The sequence below is a fragment of the Chenopodium quinoa genome, unplaced genomic scaffold (assembly GCF_001683475.1).
Source record: "Chenopodium quinoa cultivar QQ74 unplaced genomic scaffold, ASM168347v1, whole genome shotgun sequence".
Taxonomy (NCBI): Eukaryota; Viridiplantae; Streptophyta; class Magnoliopsida; order Caryophyllales; family Amaranthaceae; genus Chenopodium; species Chenopodium quinoa.
In genome coordinates this window covers 483,226-505,658 of record NW_018745030.1, presented here as the reverse complement: position 1 = coordinate 505,658, position 22,433 = coordinate 483,226, and the positions used below count along the sequence as shown (strand labels likewise).

Sequence of the window (22,433 nt, the reverse complement as noted above, 5' to 3'; positions counted from 1 at the left end):
CCTTCTCGTTTTTCAATCTGAAACAATCAGAGACTTCATGCCCAGATTTCTTACAATAACGACAGGTGACATTTGGTTTACGTCCCCTAGATTTAGATCTAAATTTCTTTTTGTGTGAATTTCCTCTTTCTTGAGATCTCCCTCTTACATTTAAACCTTCTCCTTTATCTTCAGTATGAACTTCAAGGTCAAATTTTTCTTTTGATAAAAGATTTGATTTAACATCTTCAAAACAAAGTGAATCATTACTTCCATAAAGCATGATGTCCTTGAAGTGTTTGTAAGAGGGAGGTAGGGAGACGATTAATAAGACAGCCTGATCCTCATCATCAATCTTCACATCCAAATTTTCAAGATTTATTATGATAGAATTAAATTCATTGAGATGGGTTTGGAGAGATGTACCTTCAACCATGCGAATGGTGTAAAGCCTCTCCTTGAGCCGGAGTTTGTTTGCTAGACTCTTGGTCATGTAGAGAGATTCCAACTTCAACCATAGACCGACAGCAGTCTCCTCATGTATGACTTCTCGAAGAACCTCCTTCGTAAGACATAATTGAATGGCGGACAGAGCTTTCTCATCTAGCTCTTGCCATTGCTCGTCGGTCATTGAAGATGGCTTCTTTGGTTTACCATCCAATGCCTTCTTCAATCCGTTCTGAGTAAGAACGGCTTTTATCTAGATCCTCTGAAACTTATCTTACCATCGAATTTCTCGATGTCGAACTTAGTAGTAGTCGACATAATAACCTTTGGCTCTGATACCACTTGTTAGGGTATGAGCACGCAGCGGAAATGTAAAATAGAATGAGAAATTAAAGGTAAAATGTAAGATAAGCAATAAAAGGAGACACGATATTTAACGTGGGAAAAACCCTCTAAATAGAGGTAAAAAACCCACGACGACGAGCAACAAAAATTCCACTATAATAAAATGAGAGTACAAAGTTACCCCAATAATAGGGTATTGATATACAACTCTTACAATTAAACTCTCAAAATAAAAGAAAAGAAAATAGTGGAATAAATTACAAGGAGGAGATTAACTAGGGAGACTAGTGTAAATGGATGAGTAATTTTGTGGGTGAGTAAATTTGTATGGAGGTTGAATGTATATTGGTTGGATGCCTCAATATGAGCCAAACTCCAACTAATTATAGTTGGTTAGGTCGGTGGAAATGGATGCCTCAAGATGTATGAAGATTTCTCTAGATTTTCTTGCATGATAATATTGCTTCTAGAGAGTTGACCATTTTTCTAGAATAATCAACATAATTGTAGAATATTTGACATACTCTAGAAGCAAAAAGAATTGTATTGGGCTTCTTAAAAACTTGGTCCATATGAAATTTTGGGCCACATCTAACAGTTGATATTAATGAAATGGAGAACAGTTGGGTAAGATAGAGAAGAGTTGGTTTATGTTGAATGAACTGAGGATGAAAGTTGGGTAAGAAAGAGAAGAGTTGGTTTATGTTGAATGCCAACATGAACCTATGTAGTACTAGCAATGGATTTTTATTATCAAGTTATGGGAAAACGTTGAATTTTTCTCGATTTGTATTGGTGTTGGAGAGATCTTGACACCATTACCTGATATAGGGCTCGAGGAGGAGAGAAATTCATATAAAAGTCGAGGGAGATTATCAAGAAATACTTTTAGGATTAGCACACTCAGGAGATATCCTTTGCTGTCTAAAATAATGAAGCTCGATTGTGGGGATACAATAGGTTATGCATTGACTGCCCCATCTGGGCACATAGACCTTAGAAATGGAATTCAGAATTAAGGCTGAATGAGATTGAATCAAAGGAGTCTCTCACTTCCTGGTGCTGGCCTTCTTGCACAATGTGATACATTAAGGAAGCTCTTCATTCATGGAACAACTCATGACCACTTTATGATGTTTCTCATCAAGATTCCTAAACTGAGAGATGTGCAGCTGAGAGGGGATTACTACCTTGCTCCTGAGAGCAGTATGAGCACCGAAATGAGAGCGAACTCTTGTTCTCGATTGTCAACAGGTTGAATGCACGTCAAATTCGTGAATCCTGATTGATTTTTTTGTTTTTATTTTTTTGAATTACAAGTGTATAGCTGGTGTAAATGTTTTGCAAGCAAAGATAACAACTCACTGTATTTTAACTTTTCTACTCGTGCTAGTACGGGATATATTTCCCAAAATCTCTAATGATGATGGCCTTGCTTTAGTTTCTTACCTCTATGGGCAATGTAAATTCTCAACGGGGTTTGGGGTTTTTGTCTGTGTGATATACTTGTAAGCAATATACTATAGCTGTAACTCTTTCAACAGTTTACTGCTGATGTGAAATTCTCTAAGATGTAATTCTCTTCGCAATTCAAATTATATTCTCCCCTTTTTCCATTTCAAAATTTGAAATATCATCAACTAAGTTTACAACAAAGAGAGCCGGAAACATGATAATAATGGTGACAACTCTATTCCTCAACTAACATTCTCTCGCTATACAAGGATGTGAATTAGCAAAGTGCATATTCGCAGTCAAGCAAGCGGGAAAGTATCTCCTTGCAGTTTGGTCGTTCATGTGGTTCTGCCCAACAATCTGCAACAATCAAATCAGACAATGAGCACCTAAGTCCCAACAAAACAATCTTATGACGCCAAAAGAAAATGAAGAATTTCAATATAATCAAGCTATAGAAAATGAAGAATTCAACAATTGACTTTTACTGGCAGTGCCACTCCAAAACAATGGTTCACGGGACTTAACTTCGTAGTAGAAGTTAAGGTTCAAGAAAATTTACATGGGTTTTGTTTCCTGACATTAGTCCAGCAAAGATAGTTGACTCGAGTGTCATGTACTCTCAACCATGGTGAACATTCTATATGGACTAGAGGATGCAAATTTTTAGATTAGAACAAGGTCAATATTCTACTGGTCTATAGCTACTGTTTTTTTACTAATCTTAATTCAAGTATATTCTAACAATATAGTGAACAAGAATCACATATGTACTCTATTTCATTATTTCTACTAAACCAGCTCAGCACTTTACCTATTCTGTATACGTCAACCAAACTGATTTTATGGCAAAATATTTGAGGCAGACAGAAGTCACAGAACTATTTCCTATAGCTCACTATATGTCATGCACTTCAAGTAAATAGTTGACAAATCAATGAACTCTCAGCTATAGAAGAAAAGATGTAGCAATAATCAGAAGAGTACCTGTAATGAGCCGACCAAGAGGTCCTTCGGGAATTTCTAAACGTGAACCCTCATTTGCAACGGCATAAACCACCTGCAAAGTAATGTCCAGATTAGGCAAAACCAAAATTAGTTCGCAAAATTTTACCTTCTTCAAGTCCAACAAGCAAACTTAGCAAGGTAAATACTAAATACCTTTTCCGGTGGTACACCTTCCCAAGGCCTGCTCAGAGTACAGAGCTCCCACATGATGACACCAAGGCTAAATATGTCACACTTTTCTGTAAAAGGTTCATTCCGTATGAGTTCAGGAGCCATCCATTCAGGAGTTCCAGCAGATGAAGAGTCTCCGATGGGTGAGTCTGTCATTATCCTTGACAATCCAAAATCACATATCTTTACTGTCCAATGTTTGTTCACAAGACAGTTAGCACTCTTCAAATCACGGTGAACAATCTTCATTCGGTGTATGCACATCAACCCTCTGTAAGTGGCACACAGAAACTATGGTAAGTTTGCATTCATAAGATTTAACAAACCTAAATAGATGAGAGTGGTCCAACCTAAGCCAAAAGCCAACGATAATACATCAATCACACAGCATATTCTAGTTTGAGATATAATTTTATCCAAATGTAAATGTAGATGCTAATGATAAAAAAAGCAGGACATTTGACTAAGCTGTCAGAGTTCTCCTTTTTAGCAATAATGACCCATGAAGAATATACCTTACTATTTTCTCCTGAATTACACATTATTCATGCAACCCTGGGAACTTGAGAAGTACTATCATTGTTACATACTTACATCATACAATCATACCCCATATGAGTAGCATAATCGCCATTTTCAACACACAGCTTAAATTTGTGTAATTTGGTCTGGATAACCGTAACACTTCAATTGAAGTTCAACACAGAAAATTGTAATCATTCAACGACTGAGGAATTTAGTTTTTGTCTCGTAGCAAGAGTATCAGTCACAAACGCAATACGAAGTAGAAGAATGACAAAAAATAGTTTTAAACATAATAGCATAATCAGAAAAACCTGCATATATCACGTAGCATTTTTAATCTCCTCCGCCAGCTAAGCTTCTTCTTCTGACCACTCAGGTGGATCAGATAATACAAAGAACCCATTTCCATGTATTCTGTGACCATTGATAAGCGTGGTGGTTTTGTGCAAGCACCAAGAAACAAAATAACTGCAGAAAATACCAATTAGTAAATGAGAATATAACAAGACAACAAACTATGAAGTACTATGGTGTTCAGTAGTAACAATATTTTTCGTAATAAGTAACGCAGCACAGTAGGCTTCCCAGATGAGTATTAAAAATCCCAATTAACAATATTTTTCGTCATAAGTAATGCACCACCAGCCCATTTATGCTACAAACTTCCTTTCTTGGATAAAACCTAGGCGATTGTTTAGATTTTTTTTTTTTACAAAATGCTCAAAATTTACGATGTTCATATTTTTTTACAAAATGTTCAAAATTTGTAATTGTTTAGAATTGTTTACTAAATGTTCAAAAGTATAGGCGTGGGACGTTGCGATTGTTCAGATAATTTTACTAAATGTTCAAAATTTGCGACGTTGTTATGTTTGCCAAATTCCAAGGCTTACTCCTATCTATCTCAGATGATTTTGATTATACAATTTATACTTGGATCTAGGGCCAAATTTTGCAAATAACGAGCCAGATGCAGATATTATTTTTGAAAATGCAATTATAACAAGATAAGATGGTTACCATTTGGGTGTCGAAGGCGGCTGGAGGCAACACGGGAAAAAGAAAAGGTGTTAGATTTCACAAAACAAAAAAGAACAAAAAAAAATAAAAATAAATGTAGTACCTAAGAATAGCTATTTCATTGCAGAAGTCCTCCATGTTTTCAGAAGTCAGATCCTGCTCTAAAAACAATTTGATGGCAACATCCGTCCCATTCCATATTCCTCGAAAAACTTCCCCAAAGAATCCTAGTTAATGAAGAAAGATAACATAATTAACAAAAAATGGTAATTATACTTTATAAATGGTGTAGCAAAAAGATCTGTTAAAAATTACTCGTTCAATCAAAATTAATAGTCACATATACTATTTTATGTTTACATCTTCAACTGTGGAGAAAGTTATCACCTTTCATTAAAAACAATATGATTTGTTTGTATCGTATATTTTGCTCCGTAGTAACAGAAAAACAACATAATAAAGATCTTTGACCAAGTCTTAGAATCTGACAAGTAGAAAAGGAATGACACTCCCATAGACTAAATAAGGATTTCAATCAGAGACATGCCATAAAAGCATTCAAAACCCAAGTAAGACCTTTGGTTTAACAATTTCCTTTTAATTATAAACCAATAATCAAAGCCTATTAGTTTGTCACTGAATCCAAACAAAATAATGTAGACAGAAGGTAGTCGACAAGTCACGTGGATATGGTTTCTAATAGAGAGCCTTATGAAGGACACATGAGGCCTGCCATACAAGTGTCTGATTTTATCCTTTTCCAGCTGCACAACTGCAAAATTTTAGGCCTGTCAATCTCCACAACCATTCCTTTGGCACATCGTTTATACATTACTATCCACATGTTCAATCTATCTTACATTTCCTAATCCCTAGGCTAATTAATCAATTTTACCCTTAACATTGCTATTGTTATGCAGCTAAGAGCTAAGAGTACCAAATATAGACAGCTTAGACTTGCAATGAACACCTGGACCACAGTTACAGCATATTTACAGTAGCATCAGCAGTTCCTAACAGTTTCACAGCTCCAGTACACAACAGAAGAGCAAGAGAAGAGGGCTTACCGATTCCAACACGAGTTCCAACAGTCAACTCAGAAAAATCAATATTCCATTCATCATAAGGAAGCAGGGATTTGTCACGATACATGCGCGCTTCCAAAATTTTATTCCATGTTGACACCATTTCATCACTTGGAGCCTGTCCTGATGTCATATTCCTTTCTAAGGTTCGACTCATGTATTGATGAGGAGATGATGGTAGTGATACAGCTTTTTGAGTACTTTGCTCCCCATGCAGAGCATATAAAGCAGATCTGGCCCCAGAAATTTCATCTCGATTCCCAAGACGGAAATCAGAAGCCTGAATGTGGAAGGATAAATTGGTCAGTAACACTGATAAGTTCTATGCAGTCTAATACACTCTCGTCAAGAACATTTTTCTTTTTCAAGCAGGCTTACATGGTCCTAAGACACATGCAACACTTTACATCTGTTCCCAAAGGAAAAATAGAAAAAACTAATAAAATGAAAATTGAAAATCTAGACGGAGATTTGAGCAACAATGTGCTATCAGATAGGATATTGACCATCAGAATCCACCTTACAAGTTTCTGTAGTCAACTCAAAAAAAATAATAATAATAAAAAGAAATTAAAAAAAAAAAAGAAGCAAATAAGCAGGAAAAAGGAAGATTTTTAAATCAAAGAACTATGTAGTACATATTAAACAGTAGAATAAACATTTTTTTTTCATACATTAAGGGGGCGTTTGGTTAGGGTATTGGAAATAGAGTGGAAAGGAAACATATAAGAGGGAGGAAAGGAATCATTTAACTCTTACCTTTAAATTTGTTTGGTTTAACCATGAAAAGGAATCACTTACACCTAACTCCCTTTATTTTTGTTCAAGGAGGGGTAAGGGCAATTGTTACCTTAAGTTTTAGAGAGGTAACAAATAGGTGGAAACCATTACCCCTAGGTAATGGTTATTGTTACCTAAACCTTCTAACCAAGCCATTGGCAACGGTAATAGTTAAATTGAATCCGTTTCCAACCCAAAATAACTCTTACCAAACATGCTCTAAGTAGCAAACATGATAGAATCTAGAGAGGAAACTGTATATCAAAGAGTAATTCCCTTTTAGACCAACATACATACAGTCTACGATAAAGTGAAACCTACATACATTTGTCTCAGGATTGACACCAGCGTTAGTACTGCTGGGCGAAGTGGGAAGAGACCTGTCCTCACCCCGATCTCTCAAAATACGGTTTTGCTTCAACGTCTCATTCATTGCTCGCACAGCCCTGAAAATTTAAAACACACATACATAAGAATGTAAACCATACCCACAATATTAAAAAGCAAGTAATTAAGGATTTCCAGGGTCAAACAATTCTCTTTAATATGAACCCTGCTCAAGCAACATAAATTGTTCCAAGTAATATAATATAAAACAAAAGGCATAATATGTCAGTTTGGCTAATCATGTATCCGATGGCAGAACAGTATTTTATAATTTGTCTGGCTCATAAAAGGAAATAATCACAGCAGATGCATTTTGGGCCAGAACAGCTCAACTTGCATCCATCACAAAAGATGACTGTCACGTCTGTCAGTCATTCTCCAGGAAACAATAATAATCTGGATGAAATCCAGAAAAGTACAATAAGTTTGATTGTTGAAAATCATGAAAAAAAAAAAAAATACAGGCACAATTCACTTAAAACACTAATCAACTTTTTCCTGCACAGTATAATGATAAATTCAGCCCATGTACCTGATGCCTCACTATAAAACAATTTTATTCCCAGACTGATAGATTTGACCAACATTCTTCGACAGATGTGCAAGCTTAAACACAAACACCAGAAACACAAACCTCACGATATCGTCACCAATTTCTGGGGTGATGCTGATGCTCCTTCGTCGTAATCTACGAGCTTCAGATGTTGGTACACCAACTGATCTGTACACAAGAACCAACAGCAGAATTTTTTATTAAAAAAAAAAAAAAAGTTGTCAGAAAAAACTTTAAAATAAACAATAAATTAAATTAAATGAGAGAGAGCCCCTAACCAGAAAGCAAATTCACAGATTTGGGAATATATATCACATAAAAACAAGAGTGCAAACATTGACAAAACTTAAATAAATCAAAGGCCTCCTACCTTCACTCCCTCAATTCAAGAGGGCAACCTAGAAATGGTACAAACCATACGAAATCCCTAAGAAAATGCCAATATGAATTCTAAGTTTTTACTAAAGTTAAAACAGATAAATTATGCCATCGTTAGGATTAATGTTCCAAGATGCAATCCCTTGATAGATCATGCCATTGTTATAAAAATGGACAATCTGGGAATGTTACAAACCATGGAAGATCCCTAAGCAAATTCAGAGATGAAATCTTTAGAGTTCTTACTAAAGTTAAAACAGGCAAGTTATGCCATCGTTATGAAGGATATTCCAATAAAGATCAGAATCAAATTCAATCAATTTAGGACTCTGCCTCACTAATTCAATATATACCTCAAATTCTCAAAATATGATTCAGAGGTTTTTCCTTATTACTATACAAACACTTAGCAGAGAAGAATTTAGATGTTACAGACCTTGATGAATCAGCATCATCAGCAAAATCTCTAAAGGTTTTTCTTTCACCACCAAGCATTGACCGACCTCGCGCGCGAAGTGAAGGATGCTCAGGACTACAACCATAAAAAATTTATATAGATAAGCAAAATCCAGAAGCCATACATCTATCATACATCTAAAAGTTCAATGACATGGTTGACATTGAGCAAAGGTAGACATACTTTTTGACATAAAATACCACCAAATGAACAGCATAAGCACACTTATGTGACATTGTGACCCATTCCCTTAAATAAGAGGTGCAAATAACATTACAAGAACAGATAAGCTCCTTTTCCTTTTTTTTTTTCCTTATTTGTATATTTCCCCATTCTATGACAGAGAAAGGTTTAACAAAAACTAAAAATAATAACAAAAAGAGCTACTAAACAGTTTTGGGAAAAAACTTATATAACCAAGCAATGTAAAGCAGTTGGTTTCTTAAAAGCACTGATTTAATGGGCTAAAGGCCACATGGTAAGCAAGTAATGAAATCATTCAGTCAATCACAAGAAAATCATTGTCATGAACATCTGTTATACAATTAGGGATTCAGGAGCACTGGTTGTTTTTAACATTTTATCCACAATCATAAGACATTTACAAGAAGAAAGTCCTGGTTTGATATGTTTGTGTAGATTAAAGAAGCAGAAAGGGAAACAAAAATATCACCACCATTCACCGTATTACAACCTTTACCACTAAGAGGACTTCAAACACAATAATCTATCGAATGCTTTTAGGGTCACTAAAATCAGACACCCATCACACCACCCTCTCCAGAGAGGTGGCGACCTCCAACAAGACTACAACCATCATCCCCCCACCCCCCAAATTTATTTTCTCTTTCACTCTTTTTCTCAAATCTAGATCTTAGGAATGCAGGTGGTGATGGGAAGGGTTTTAAGTTGTGGGGGTACGTAATTGGTGGTGTGTGAATTTTTGATGGATGAGGGGTGAATTTTCAAGTTGGATTGGGGTGTTATAGGGTTACAGGCAGTGGTTGGGTGGATTCTATGGAGTCTGGCTGTAGTGATTTGGTGGATTTTGTGAAGTTCGGTGGGTTTGGTGATGACGCCAACAATGGTGGTGAGGCCGATGCCACTGAAGGTGGACCGGTGGTGGTGGGTTGATGCTGATAAAAATAAAAATTTAAAAAAAAAACAAAAAAAAGGTGCCAACGGTGGTGAATTAGTGGTGAGGATGGAGGTAGATTTATGGTGGGGATGGAGGTAGATTAATGGTGGGGGTGGGGGTGGAGGTAGATTTATGGTGGTGTGGTGGTGGCTAAGGAAAGGAAATTAAAATGAGTAGAGGGGAGGAGGGAATCAACATAGAAAAAAGTTTGGGAGAATGGAGAAGGTAAAGGCAATGACCTAAATATTACTGCAAACATCAACAAAGGGAATCAACTCTTTTGATCCACTTACCCTTTCCAAAATACCCTGTACCAAATGCCCCCTAGCTGCAGTTTGTAAAAAAGCGAGGGGGTTTAAGAAAACGGTGGATAAAGTTAGTATAAAGAATGAAAAAGTGGGTGGGTATAAGAAAAACATGGATAAGGTAAGAGAGTGAGTGGAGAGATGTAAACAGTGTGGAGTAAGAAGGGTAAGGTAGTAAATAGGGTTTGCCAACAATGATTAAAATAAAATAGGTCAAACTTTCTGAAACACCCCAAAAACGAAAACTGAGTCGGACATCCCTGCTCAGACAAAGCATATATTATCAATATCTCAATACAAAAAAGAAGGAAAAAGGCAACTCGAGTGCAGCACTGCATTTTGATAGAATAATTTTATGACAGATTACTGAATTGTAACATGAGAGTTTGGAGGCAGAAATTTTCTTCTGCTGAGGCAATAAATGGCTACATCAGTCATCAGGATTAGCCAATGATCCAAAAATGTATTTTCCCAAGTCCCAAGTACTTAGCCATTAAAATATTAGACCTAGTTTAACCCTGCTCTCCACCACAAGGGAAATATAAAACCTAGTTATGAACCTGCAGAGTGTCCATGACTTGCATTCTCAATGCCAGTATAAAAACGTTGCATTACCTACTGCAGAAACATATAAATTACGCTATAAGATACAGGATCTGCATCTACTTCAATTTTTTGGAAAAAAAAATAAATAAAAAAATTTGAAAAAGTAGCTAGCTATTTGATTTTGACAGCAATAAATGAGAAGACAAACATGCTAACTTTCCTCAATCGCATCTTGGGTTCTATAAAAAAAATCATGTTGACAAACAACATAGCGCGAGAGCTGATATGCAACAAAGGCACAACCTAATTGTGCTAGTACACACAAATCAACAAAGGAACTTAACATTTTGTGTGACTAAACAAAGAACTGATACAACATAACAAATCAAAGAAATGACATCAACAAAATGTAGTCACCATCTAGTTTCATCAATATGAATAAGCTTCTTAGTAGTAGACAGAAGATAATTTTAACCACATATGAGGAATAGAAATGAAATGCCAAGACCTCATATCTCCTTAGTTTAAGATAACAGGAAATTGACAGGTACTATATATTATGATGCTAATTTGGTATACTAGTATAGAATTATTTCTTTTCAATATTTGAATCGGCAACAAGCACTACTAGAGCATCATTCATGTATGCCATTAACTATTACTCCCTCCATTTTAAATACTTGCTCCAATTTCCATTTCTAGCCGTTTTCGAATACTTGCTCCATTCCCTTATTTGGAAAGCTTTTACAATATTTAACTCCTTTCTCTCAACTAGTGGACCAACATAAATCATATTTTATTAATTTCATATTCTCTCTCCTCCAATTCTCTCAACTACTTTAACTTTTTACAATTTTTTATTCTTCCACCTACCCCACTACCTCCATATTTTTTTACTTTCTGCAATTTCTCCTAAAGCTCCGCATATAAAGAAATGAAGCAAGTATTTAAAAACGGAGGGAGTAGTAATTAACCATCACTTTTGTACATCATTAATCAATTACACTAATCTCAGTTCTACACAAAGCAATATTAACCTTCACAATAGATGTCAAGATTGTCAACTAGGATGCCCAAACGGCTTAAGATTTCAACAGCCAAATTCTAGTAGCTAATTTCAAACCTAATGAACAATAACTGCAGAATTAAGATACATTTTCAACAAACACATAAAAAAATAATAAAAATAATAAAATAAAAATAAAAAAGTTCCTCATCACTTGAAGATGGAAGTGGAACCAAGGAACACCTTGAACTAGCAGTCCGCTGTTCAGCAATGACCTTCCTCCGACTCCGTCTCCAAAATGTAGTCGCGATGTTCGGTTCACTATGTGATAAACTGAGGCTTGTTAAATAATCAGCCCAACCTGAGCACTAATATGGCAAAAAATTGAACTAGGAAGACACACAAATCCTTAATTGGTATATGTATTCATTAAGATACCCCCTTCCCCAGAGAAAGAGAGAGAGAGAGACTCAAGTCCTTGGCATAAAATGTCGAAGTAGATGGAAACGGGTCAAATACCTCAATCTTCTTTCAAGAGTAGCAGTTCTAAGCACTCTATTTTGCAGCGAAGGACCAGCAGCATTCATATCAAACCTCCTCGCGAATTGACCAGTATCATCTTTCTCTGCACTGAAGTAAATAAAAGAACATTGACAAAATGTATCTAGCAACCATGTCTATGGGTCGATATGGAGCAACCCTCGCCTTTATGTTACATACATTGAATGGACCTAAGAGATACAAGACGGAGAACTATACTTAATCATGTTGAATCTTCAATTAGTTTTAGATTTTAATGTATAAATTAACAATTTTCAAAGCATACCTAAACAACTACAATTTATGAAAGAATATATTGAAGTTAAAGTTGCAACTATTGACGCTTACATCAACCCAAAGATACACCAGCAAGGACAGAGGAGAGTTAAAATAACTGAAATGTTTGATGCTCAGGGAGGCCAAAGAAGACTTGAATGGAGGGAGGTAAAAATAACATGAAAAAAATGAAATTGCAAGAACAAGCAATATTCAGTAGAATTGAAAAAGAATATCTTTGTGAACGACCACAGGAGATAAAAAAAGTATCTGATGGGCAAGTGGCTAGTGGTTAAAAAACTAAGAAACTTCTTAGTGGCCTGATCAGTTTATTTACACATTGCGGTATTGCAACAGGCTATTCATATCATCACAGGTTCTCCAGGAACACCTCCCCATATCAATATAAAAATAACTATTTCCAAGTGGACTTTCACAGCCCGAGTCGACAACTAGACATACATATTCCATCCCTCCAGGTGCAGTTTTTTTTTTTCGTTCAGTTACTTGACAGTGTACACCAATGGTTTAGAAATATAATTATATTCACAAAACCAAGAGAAGGTAGTAATAAATAACACACATCTCAACAAACTATAACCCTCACAAAAACAAACCCTTTAAACCCTAAAGTTTTCAATATGCTCCAAATAAACCCACCATCAGTTTTTTCTTTCTTCCAAAATAGAACAACCTTTATCAACATCATGTCTGGATATCCTTTTCAAAACATAAGATGCAGATGCTCAATACGAGAAAATATAAAAACTAGCAAGAAGGAACAACATTTTCTGAAAAAAAAAAAAAACCTCCACTTGTTTTAGTAGGAGATTCAAGGATCTATATAATATTTACAGTCATGAACAATCATATACCACAACTTAAATAGCAATATATAGTCTTAACATACAATCTTTCTGGACATCGTATCAAAGCCTGAATTGCCAATAATATAAGAAATTAAGATTACTTTTTAACATATAATAGGACATAGCAATCTTGCTCTAACTAACCTTTCTTGATCAACTCTTTCAGAAAATCCACACATAGGACTGTTGGGCTCAAGTGGAGAGTCACAAGAATCATTTTCTGCAGAGTCACTCTCCCCTGCTGCGGAAATATGGGTTAAAAAAATAGCCCTGGTAGATCGAGGAATCAGTTGACCAGGAAACCTCATGAGATCAACCAGAAGTTCCACTGAATTCAATACTACTACCACAGACATATGCTTAGATGAATCTGCACACTCAATTCTTTCATCATTGGGCAATCCCTAGAAGAAGAAAATATGGAAACAGAGACTAGATACATTAAGACAAGATAACATTGAGAAAAGAATTCTGAACCAGTCTCAAGATGAGGGTAACATACCACCATAAGCTTACTCTCTAGACCAACAGTATCTGCCAGAACTTTGAATAAAATTGCACGAGGACGACATGAACCATTTTTTATTTGACCAAGCAACTGAACCCCACGAGACATGGAACCTTGAGAAGCTTCCTCTAGAAGAGACTTCACAGGACTGGATTCCAAATTAGGACGTTTATAGAGATCAGAAACCTGTCAGAGTAACAGTAAGAGGAAAATTAATATCAGTTTATATATAATTATGTACATAAAAATGCCAGCTAAATGAGGAAAATCTATAAGGCAAGTATCAATGAAGCACAAAACATAGTTCTCTGAATAATTCTTTGGAGAGAAAAACCAGTAAGCTCATTGTCAATGTATCTCCTAGTTTTGTACAGAAAGACACGTATCCTTTGAACTCATATGACTTATGTGCCCTTTTTCCATTTAAATGATATAAATTATCAAGTAACTCTAGTATCCATGCTGAAATTCAGCATTTTGCATCTGCATTATATGATTTAAAGCAATTTCCAGATATTGATGTTGCTGCTGAGTGTCTTTTTTGGTATTTAAATTTTATTTGGTGATGCAAGAAAATTTTGATGGTGAGTTTATTCTGAAGCATAGAGAAAATCTTGGGATTTGGCGGGCTTGATATGTGAGAATTATGATCAGTTGAGAACTTGAGATATGCGATAAGCAATTTCTTCCTCTTGGTTTGGTAAATATATATTTTTTTTAATAACTTTAAATGCATCTTGTGCCAGCTGTCAAGTAACTAAACAAAAAAGAAACCTTGACAAGATGCAATCTGTAAAATCAAACAAAATTAATGTGAAACAAAATGCCCCTTTCGTATCTTCTGTGAGATTCTATGTCGTCAATTTCCCATAAAATCTTGAGGCACACAGACCATAACTTAAATTTATAGACAAGAACCAGCAGAAAAGGATAATAAAAGCAAAACCTAGGGCTTTTTTGGTTGACATCATGACATGGGAACTAAAATTCTCAAGGTAATTTGTAATTCATGGGAATTTATTTCCTTTACACAATTCCTAGAAAATAGCCATAAGAAATTTGTAATTCATAGGAATTTTGAGTGACCAAGGGGGAGGTGGGTAATTTATTTCCCATGTTTTGTGGGAAGTTTTAATTCCCATGAATTTCCAATTCCTCCATTTTCACAATTTGTTGTCAACCAAATAGTAACCCCCTTTGCAAATTCCCATGAATTTTCATTGCCCACATGTTTTAAGGTTAATCAAACAAGCACTTAGAAGTTTACAAAAGCACCATGCTAACTGACCAGCAAGACAATATTATCTAGAGCAATGCATTAACACCATGGAACTATGGAAGAATTTGAATGATCATATAACTACAAGCTGATGCAGCATATTTGCACTACCCCCAGTCCCCCAATACCGTTGTCATGTCCAACTAGAGGTGATCATGGGTAAGGCCAGGCCGGGCTTTGCCCAAAAGATCTGCCCAAACCCGCCATTTTGGACAAAATCAGGCCGGGCCAAAATTTTAACTTTAAATTGATTTTTCGGGCTGCCCAAACCCATTCTATTTAGAGCCAGGGCCCCAAAATCTGTCCAACCCGGGGTTTTTTGGGCTGGGTCGGGCTGGGCTTGGCTTGATCAGGTCTATGTCCAACCAACCAGCACTTCCTCCACCCTAAAGCTCCAATGCCATATCCAAATTCCATTTTGAGCTTGCTCCAATGCTCCACCACTCAAACCAAAAAAATTCCTCAAACTCCCATCACTGCCGCCTATGGACCAATAAACACTCTATCTTCCCAGCCACCAAACCAATAGCTGGAAACAATATGAAAGAGTCCATGGTCATTCAGCTTTGCTGACCAGAATCTTTGTCAAATCAACCCCATATTAAAACACACACGTCCATGATAGGAAACCATTATTGCCACACATAAATAAGCAGATTATGATCTAAATTTTATGGCTACATCAGCCATCTGATGCCTTCAAAAGAGGAGGAAAAGGTAAAAATTCAGAGCATATGGGCATTTCATATCACAACAAAAAATCGTACTTTAAACAGAAATTTTCGACCACTAAGATGTCCGAGGTATCATGGTTTGGTTCTCTTCACCTTATTTAATTTAATGTATTCTCGTCTGAATTTTTCAATTTCTGGTCCGGTCGGGTCTAGTATGATCAGATTTGGTCTAGTCTCATCTGGTGTTGATTTTATTGAATTTTATTTCTAGTCTAACTCATCCTCATACTATTGTTTGATGTGGATGGTCGTGATATTTATGATTTGGTATGGCCTCATCTGGTCTGATGTGGTTTTAACAAGAATAAGTAACACGAAGTAACTAGAAAATATATCTGAAATTTGATTTTTTTTTTCTACTCTGGTCTAGTTTAAAGTCTGGTCCATTTATGTTTTAAGGTTGGCTGGGTAATTTGACAGATTGAGTTCTTAACCGCCATAAAATTAACCAACCGAAATTATGGCTAACTTTAGACACCTACCACATCAACCGAAATACCGACCAATGCTTTTTCATCAAATCTGACAACCCGGCAAACCTTAAAACAAAACCCAACCCCCTCACTTGTATCACCCACCTCCTTTTTTCCTCTCATTCTCTCACATTAACAATTAGCTCGTCAGCTTCCTACCTCTCACCCACCTCCCTCCTCCCTAGCATCAATTACCTTCTCTTTCTTCAACCTCCTTCTTTCAGCTGACAGGCCCAACCCCATCCCCTTGAGGATAAAGCTTTAGATTTGTTGTTGTTAGACAAATGTGAAAATTCTAATAGAAAGGACATAATATAAGATCACACATATAAATAAACAGTAGTATGGTGGATACATAGCAAAGAATGGTAGTAAATAGCAATCTCGAAAGTAATGGTGAAAGAAATGATTTGTATAATTGATGCCAAAGGTGGGGCTTCCTCTTTCTTATTTCTTTGGAAATTTTTACTTTTCCTGCGGCATTTTGGTTCACCCCATCCAAGGATGAGAGTATTAATTTAGGGATTGTGTAAGCAAACGAATCTGTAACAATAAACAGAAATAACAAACAACTAGATAGAGAGGTTAACAAATTATAGGCTAGAATATATATATAAAATGATATAAATCAAGTTAAAAGCCACAATAACGAGGTAGGAGTGACAAGACAATATTGTTAAGTAGTGCTCACCAATCCAGCAATCTTCTTTATTATAGCAGCCGGATTTGAGTTTAATCCTTTAACTAAAGCCGTTATAAGTTGCTTTAACATATGAAGTTTCTTATCCCTCTGGGCATCTACAAGAATTATATCAGCCCTGAGGCCGTCAGCTTCCAAAGTAGAAAGCTCATCTAGCGTAGGAAGACGATCAAACATCTCCTTAAGCTTCTTATCCTGCAAAGTATAACACATAAATATGATAAGTCTCATAACCATTGTGATAAGAAAGTTTAGAAAACTTTCCTTGCCTAACCATCATTCATGCAAAAATAAAATAGAAGAAATTAGAAAAATAAAAAATTACAGAAGGATCATTTTTTCTCTGGCAACCAACAATCCAACATTACTAACACAGCCTATGACCTAATGTATTAACAGCTGTAAAATTTTAGGTATACCTAAACCGCATTTTAAAATAACATAGAATGATAAAAGCAGATGAAACAACAGGTAAAGCAAAGCTACTTACCGGAACAACAGAATAAAAGCCATTTGGAATAGCTTCAGAGAGCACTCCAGTGCTCCAGAGAATCTGAGATGCTGTCTCAGAGAACTGCTCATCCTGCTCATTGTGTCTAATGGCTTCCTTGCGTTCTTGAGAAGTCAAAGAAACCGATCCAAAATCTTCCACAAAATCTGAATCCCACCAGGTAGAATTAGAAGACCCCAGTTCTGTTTGCCCAGTATCATCATGTGTCTCTTCCATGTTGTCAAATATTTGGAATGCAAAACCATTTCGCCCCCACTTATTACCCCATAAAAACCCCTTCCCATCCAGATGTCGTATCAAAACAACAAATCATTGGCTTAATTTTGCATCCCATGACCTTGAGGCACACAGCCTGTGCATTTCAGATAATAGAATCAAATCAGATTTCCTATAAATTAAAATCCTCCCATCAACTATACTGGTAAAGGCAACAAAATAGGGTTGGCATCCCATACACAAAAGTAAATCAGTTAAACTCAGGTGAAAACAGCAGCTAATGAACTCAGTTGATACATATTTTTTAAAACATCCTCTTCAGATGACCTAATACAATTGAAACCCAGTACCCAACTTTCAATGCCTGCAGTAAAGTCTAATCTAAATCATTCTGACCAGACTTTCATCCCAAAGCTACATCCAGAACACTACTAGGATGAAAAAAGATATAAATGGAGTACACAAGTTACAAGCACACACATAACAACTCGACAAATTAGATGTTCTCATATCATTCACAATATTTTACACGGTTAAACCAAAGGCCTCACAGAATACAGATCTTAATAAATAATATTTGTGCTGGTTAAAGAAACAACATACATAATAATAATGCAGTAGAACATGACAACATATTTTATAGAAAATTTCCCACTATACTTTATTTTTCCACTCTTGGGAGCCAAAGGTTGAGAAGACCCTCCATAAAGAATAACATTGAAATGATTAAAAGAAAACCTTGTCTACATATTCTTCTAGAAAGATTATTAATTGTTCTTTGAGATATCCGACTTACATAATAGATTTGGCTTTGTCAGAAACTATACACTTACTCTACTTTCTCTATTTCTGGTTACTTATACTTAAGGAAAGATATATTAATGTGGGTTCCTTTCAGCTTCGGCTCGGTATATATTTTCTTTTAATAGTTTTTAACTATTGATAATTAGAGATATTAATGGTTGGAGACATGCATTGACAAGCGTGAAAAGAGAAGTGTCTCATCTAAAAAAACACAGGAAGTATATGAAATAAGAACACTACTCACGAAAATTACAAGAACGACATATTGGGTATTATCAATATATGAAACTCCGTACACATTTTGTTGCGATCAATTAATTTGCAAAGAACCCCGATCGTTGGTAACTCGACAGAATGACATCCCAATAATGTTGATCTAAGATTTCTGAATTCACAAACTAACACAAAGGTCAGCAACCAAAAGCAAGTAACGAGATAAATTTAGCTGAAGTAGGTGGCATCAGCATAGCCACCAATGTTATTTCAAAAGTGGCTCATTATAATCTTTTCCTATTTAGTTATAGTTAATTAATGCTTCAATATATGAAGCAACAAAATCCCCGGCTTCCTGCAATCCTGCAATGACAACTTACTGCTAAGGATATTCTAATATTACTACAACCAGCAAGTCATAAATGAACCATCACCCACCTATACAAATGTTTAGAGTTCTCGGCGCAACTAGTTAGCCTAACAAAAGGATATCTAATGATTGCCCGACGAATCGAATGCATAGTAGTACAGAATACACAACAAGAGTCTTTTAAGTGGTGCACAAAATTTAAGTTCACAATTCTTAACACCATTGACAAGATTTCCAAATGTCATAGTCGTCATTGATCAAAAGACCCTCAACGACGAAACCAGATAGTTCGTAAGCATTAAACTAACGAATTTGCTTTCTTCCAAAATAAAAATCTAACGAATTAGCAAAAGATTAATTATTTTCCGAAAATACAGCAGAACGATTAAAACCCTAATACGATCTTGAGTAATCACAACAATTAAAGGATTATAAACAACACATTAGCAACCAAATCTGACTCAATCAATCAAGATTAGACGCATTAAAATCATTCTCTAGCAACAAAATCGGTCGTTATAATCCAGAATAATCATAACAAATAGTAAATAGTTGAAGAAATAAAACCCTAAATCAAATCAACGAAACCCTAGATTGCGAAATAAAAAAAAAATAACAAAAATGTTACCTCAGAATCTGGTTTGAATGGAGAGAGAAAACTCAGAAGCTTCTTCAATGGAGAATTGAGAGTGCGCAAAAATGTAAAACTCGGAAGATTGATGAGAAAACCCAGTAGTCGGATCCAAAAGAAAGAAGAGAGAAATGAAAAATGGAAGATTTATTGATTTCGATTTTATTAGAGAGTGAATTAATTTGTTAATGTTGAAGATGATCTGAAAGAAAGTGAGAAAATTGAAATGGAGGAGAGAGAAAAGGGTGGGGTAGGAAGGGAGGGAGGACGTGAGTCACGTGCTGGTATGAGAAAGAGAAAGAGAAAGAAAGAGAGAAAAGGAGTGTTGTTGTGAGATCTTTAGAGGGGGAAAGATGCAGTGTCCGACAGCCAGCTGGCAACGTGGTGGCTCACCAACATCCACACACCTTCGTCCGCGTTTTATTTTTTGAAATATCATTCATTTTTGGGAAAGTTATAAAATCCAACCTATACACACCCAAAAAAAACTAAAAATTGAATTTGAGATTTTGGATAAATTTTCATTGTTAGGTGGAACAATCAGATTATTACATACTTCCTCTATTTTTTTTTTTTGGACAACAGTTTTCAAAAATAAAAATATCACATTACTCGTATCACACTATATATATATGGAAATTTATTTTAGGAAAAAACTATACTATTTCCCTTATTTAAAGCAAATGATCCACTAAACTACTCTTCTAATAACCACTCGCCTCATTTTAAAGTGTATTATATCATGTGAACTCCACATTTCTTAAATGTCGTAAAAAGGTGTGTGTTGCAACTATTAGAATACGGAGGAAGTAATTGTTACATGGATTATGTAAGGAAGTTATAATACTTACGCCCTATTCAATTCAGGTTAAAAAGAAAAATATTTGATAAAAATAATTTCAGTTCAGTAAGTTTAGTTCATCAAAAATAATTTTAGTTTAGTAAAAATAATTTCAATTCAGTAAATATCAGTAAATTTTACAGAAGAAACATAATAGAAAACCAGTAAAAAAAAATTAATTAGTTCAACAAAAATAAGATCATTTCATTAAAAATAATTTTAGTTCAGCAAAAATAATTTCATTTCAATAAAAATAATTTCATTATAGCAAAAATAAAGTGTAGAGTGCCTTATTAGCTTTACTTATTTTTCCTTACTTAAAGACATTTTTTTAGATTACTTTTTTATATATATATTACTAGTCATTAGAGCACGCGCTAGCCCCACGGTGAGATGTGTAAGCTACGTGGATATGATTGTGTTTCGTAGTTTGGGATGTTATTAACATGCTAATTATGGGAGCTTAATTTAATGTATTGTCAAAATAGCTTGTTGTATTAAAAGATAAGTAGTTGAAATTAGCAAGTTATTTTGTCTATAGGTAATATGTTGTTGACTATACATGATAGCAATCTTGGAAAGGATCTATGATTAGGCATTGGAGTTCTATAAAAGTAAGAAAGGTTATGGATTATATATTTAAAGGAGTATCCCTAGGCGCATGGCTCCTATACGAGAGTTATGTATATAGGAGGACAGGTAAGTCATTTCAGTTGGGGCATTTTAAAAAACTAAAAAGTTGATGTAGTTTGACCTTTCGTTGGCCTGTAATATTTTGAATTGTAACGGAGCTTTAAAAGGGAAGTGAAAAGGCAGAGGACTTTATGTTTCTCTCTCTTCTCCCTGTTTTAAAAACTCAAATAATTTTCTCTCTCTTCTCGCACTCTGAGCTCTTTACTTGAGGACCATTTTCGTGAGAGCGGTTAGTTATGGGTGGTGTTTGTTGACATTCTCCTTTGTTGGTCGACAATGGGATTTGTCGGGGACAGAGAATTTAAAGAAAGGAAGTGAGTCTGTGCGGGTATTCGTCGAAAAGGCGTGGTGTTTGCAAGTATGTGGTCGGAAACCTTTTATACATCCATTAAGTTTGTGTTGAGAGGTGTACGTGGTGAGGGGTGAAATACTTCGAAATTACTGCAACGAAGTAGTGTAGTCGAAATTAGGGTTGAAAATTGTTGTTTTTGTCAAAGTTAGGTTTTTGCATATAATTATTGATTTAGTTTGTTTGTAAATTGCTAATATTGTTTAATTTTGGATTCGTAAATTGGTAATTGCTTAAAATTTAAGAAATGTGGTGTTTTGTAGGAAATTGGGGTTTGCATTTTGGGGGCAAGTGGATGAATTTGTTATTTGACGTAAAATTGGAAATTGTTTTATATTAGGCATTGTGAAATTGATAATGTGATCGTTTACGAAGTTCTGTTAATCAATTATTAGTAAAGTATGGGTTTATTAGATATGGAATGTGGATTTATTAATGTTGTTGAAGTTTTGTGATATAATTATTAGTAAAGTATTTGATTTAGTAAAGGATTTTAGTATTTGATATGGATTGCGGATTTAGTATTTGATATGGAATGTGGATTTAGTAATTTGATATGGATTGTGGTATTATTAATTTGATTAGTTGTGTTGAGCGTGTTTTATGATTTGGCTTATAATTGACTATTGAATGAGGAAATGATGGTAATGTGGAAGTTGTTGTTTGTTGTGAGGGTAGTGTAAATGAAGAAGAGGAAGAATTTAGGTGGTGAAGGGTCCTCAGGTGCTGTGAGGAAGAATTTGGTGAGTTTGTGTGTGAAATATGAATGGGACTTGTGTTTGATTGTGTTTGTTTGGTGATATTAAATATCTTAAAACCTTGATGTAGGTGTCATCGAAAG

General features: G+C 35.3%; 1 protein-coding gene across 4 annotated transcripts; it reads right to left on the bottom strand.

Moving 5' to 3' along the window:
• Nucleotides 1–2,298: 2,298 nt before the first annotated feature.
• On the bottom strand, nt 2,299–20,013 carry LOC110709120 (serine/threonine-protein kinase EDR1-like). Of its 4 annotated transcripts, none has more exons than XM_021887335.1 (17): nt 19,707–20,013; nt 17,455–17,827; nt 16,956–17,159; nt 13,773–13,964; nt 13,415–13,674; nt 12,105–12,215; nt 11,829–11,918; nt 8,570–8,665; nt 7,837–7,923; nt 7,141–7,261; nt 6,018–6,315; nt 5,054–5,177; nt 4,951–4,970; nt 4,242–4,398; nt 3,388–3,676; nt 3,214–3,286; nt 2,299–2,586 (listed from the first exon to the last, which is right to left on the bottom strand). In XM_021887335.1, the coding sequence occupies exons 2-17, from the start codon at nt 17,689–17,691 to the stop codon at nt 2,504–2,506; spliced, it is 2,442 nt and encodes an 813-aa protein (XP_021743027.1). In that variant the 5' UTR covers nt 17,692–17,827; nt 19,707–20,013; the 3' UTR covers nt 2,299–2,503. The 4 variants fall into 4 exon arrangements, with proteins under 4 accessions (XP_021743027.1, XP_021743028.1, XP_021743029.1 ...); XM_021887336.1 differs by having other exon boundaries at nt 11,829–11,906; XM_021887337.1 differs by lacking the exon at nt 11,829–11,918 and having other exon boundaries at nt 19,707–20,012.
• Between the last annotated feature and the right edge of the window lie 2,420 nt (nt 20,014–22,433).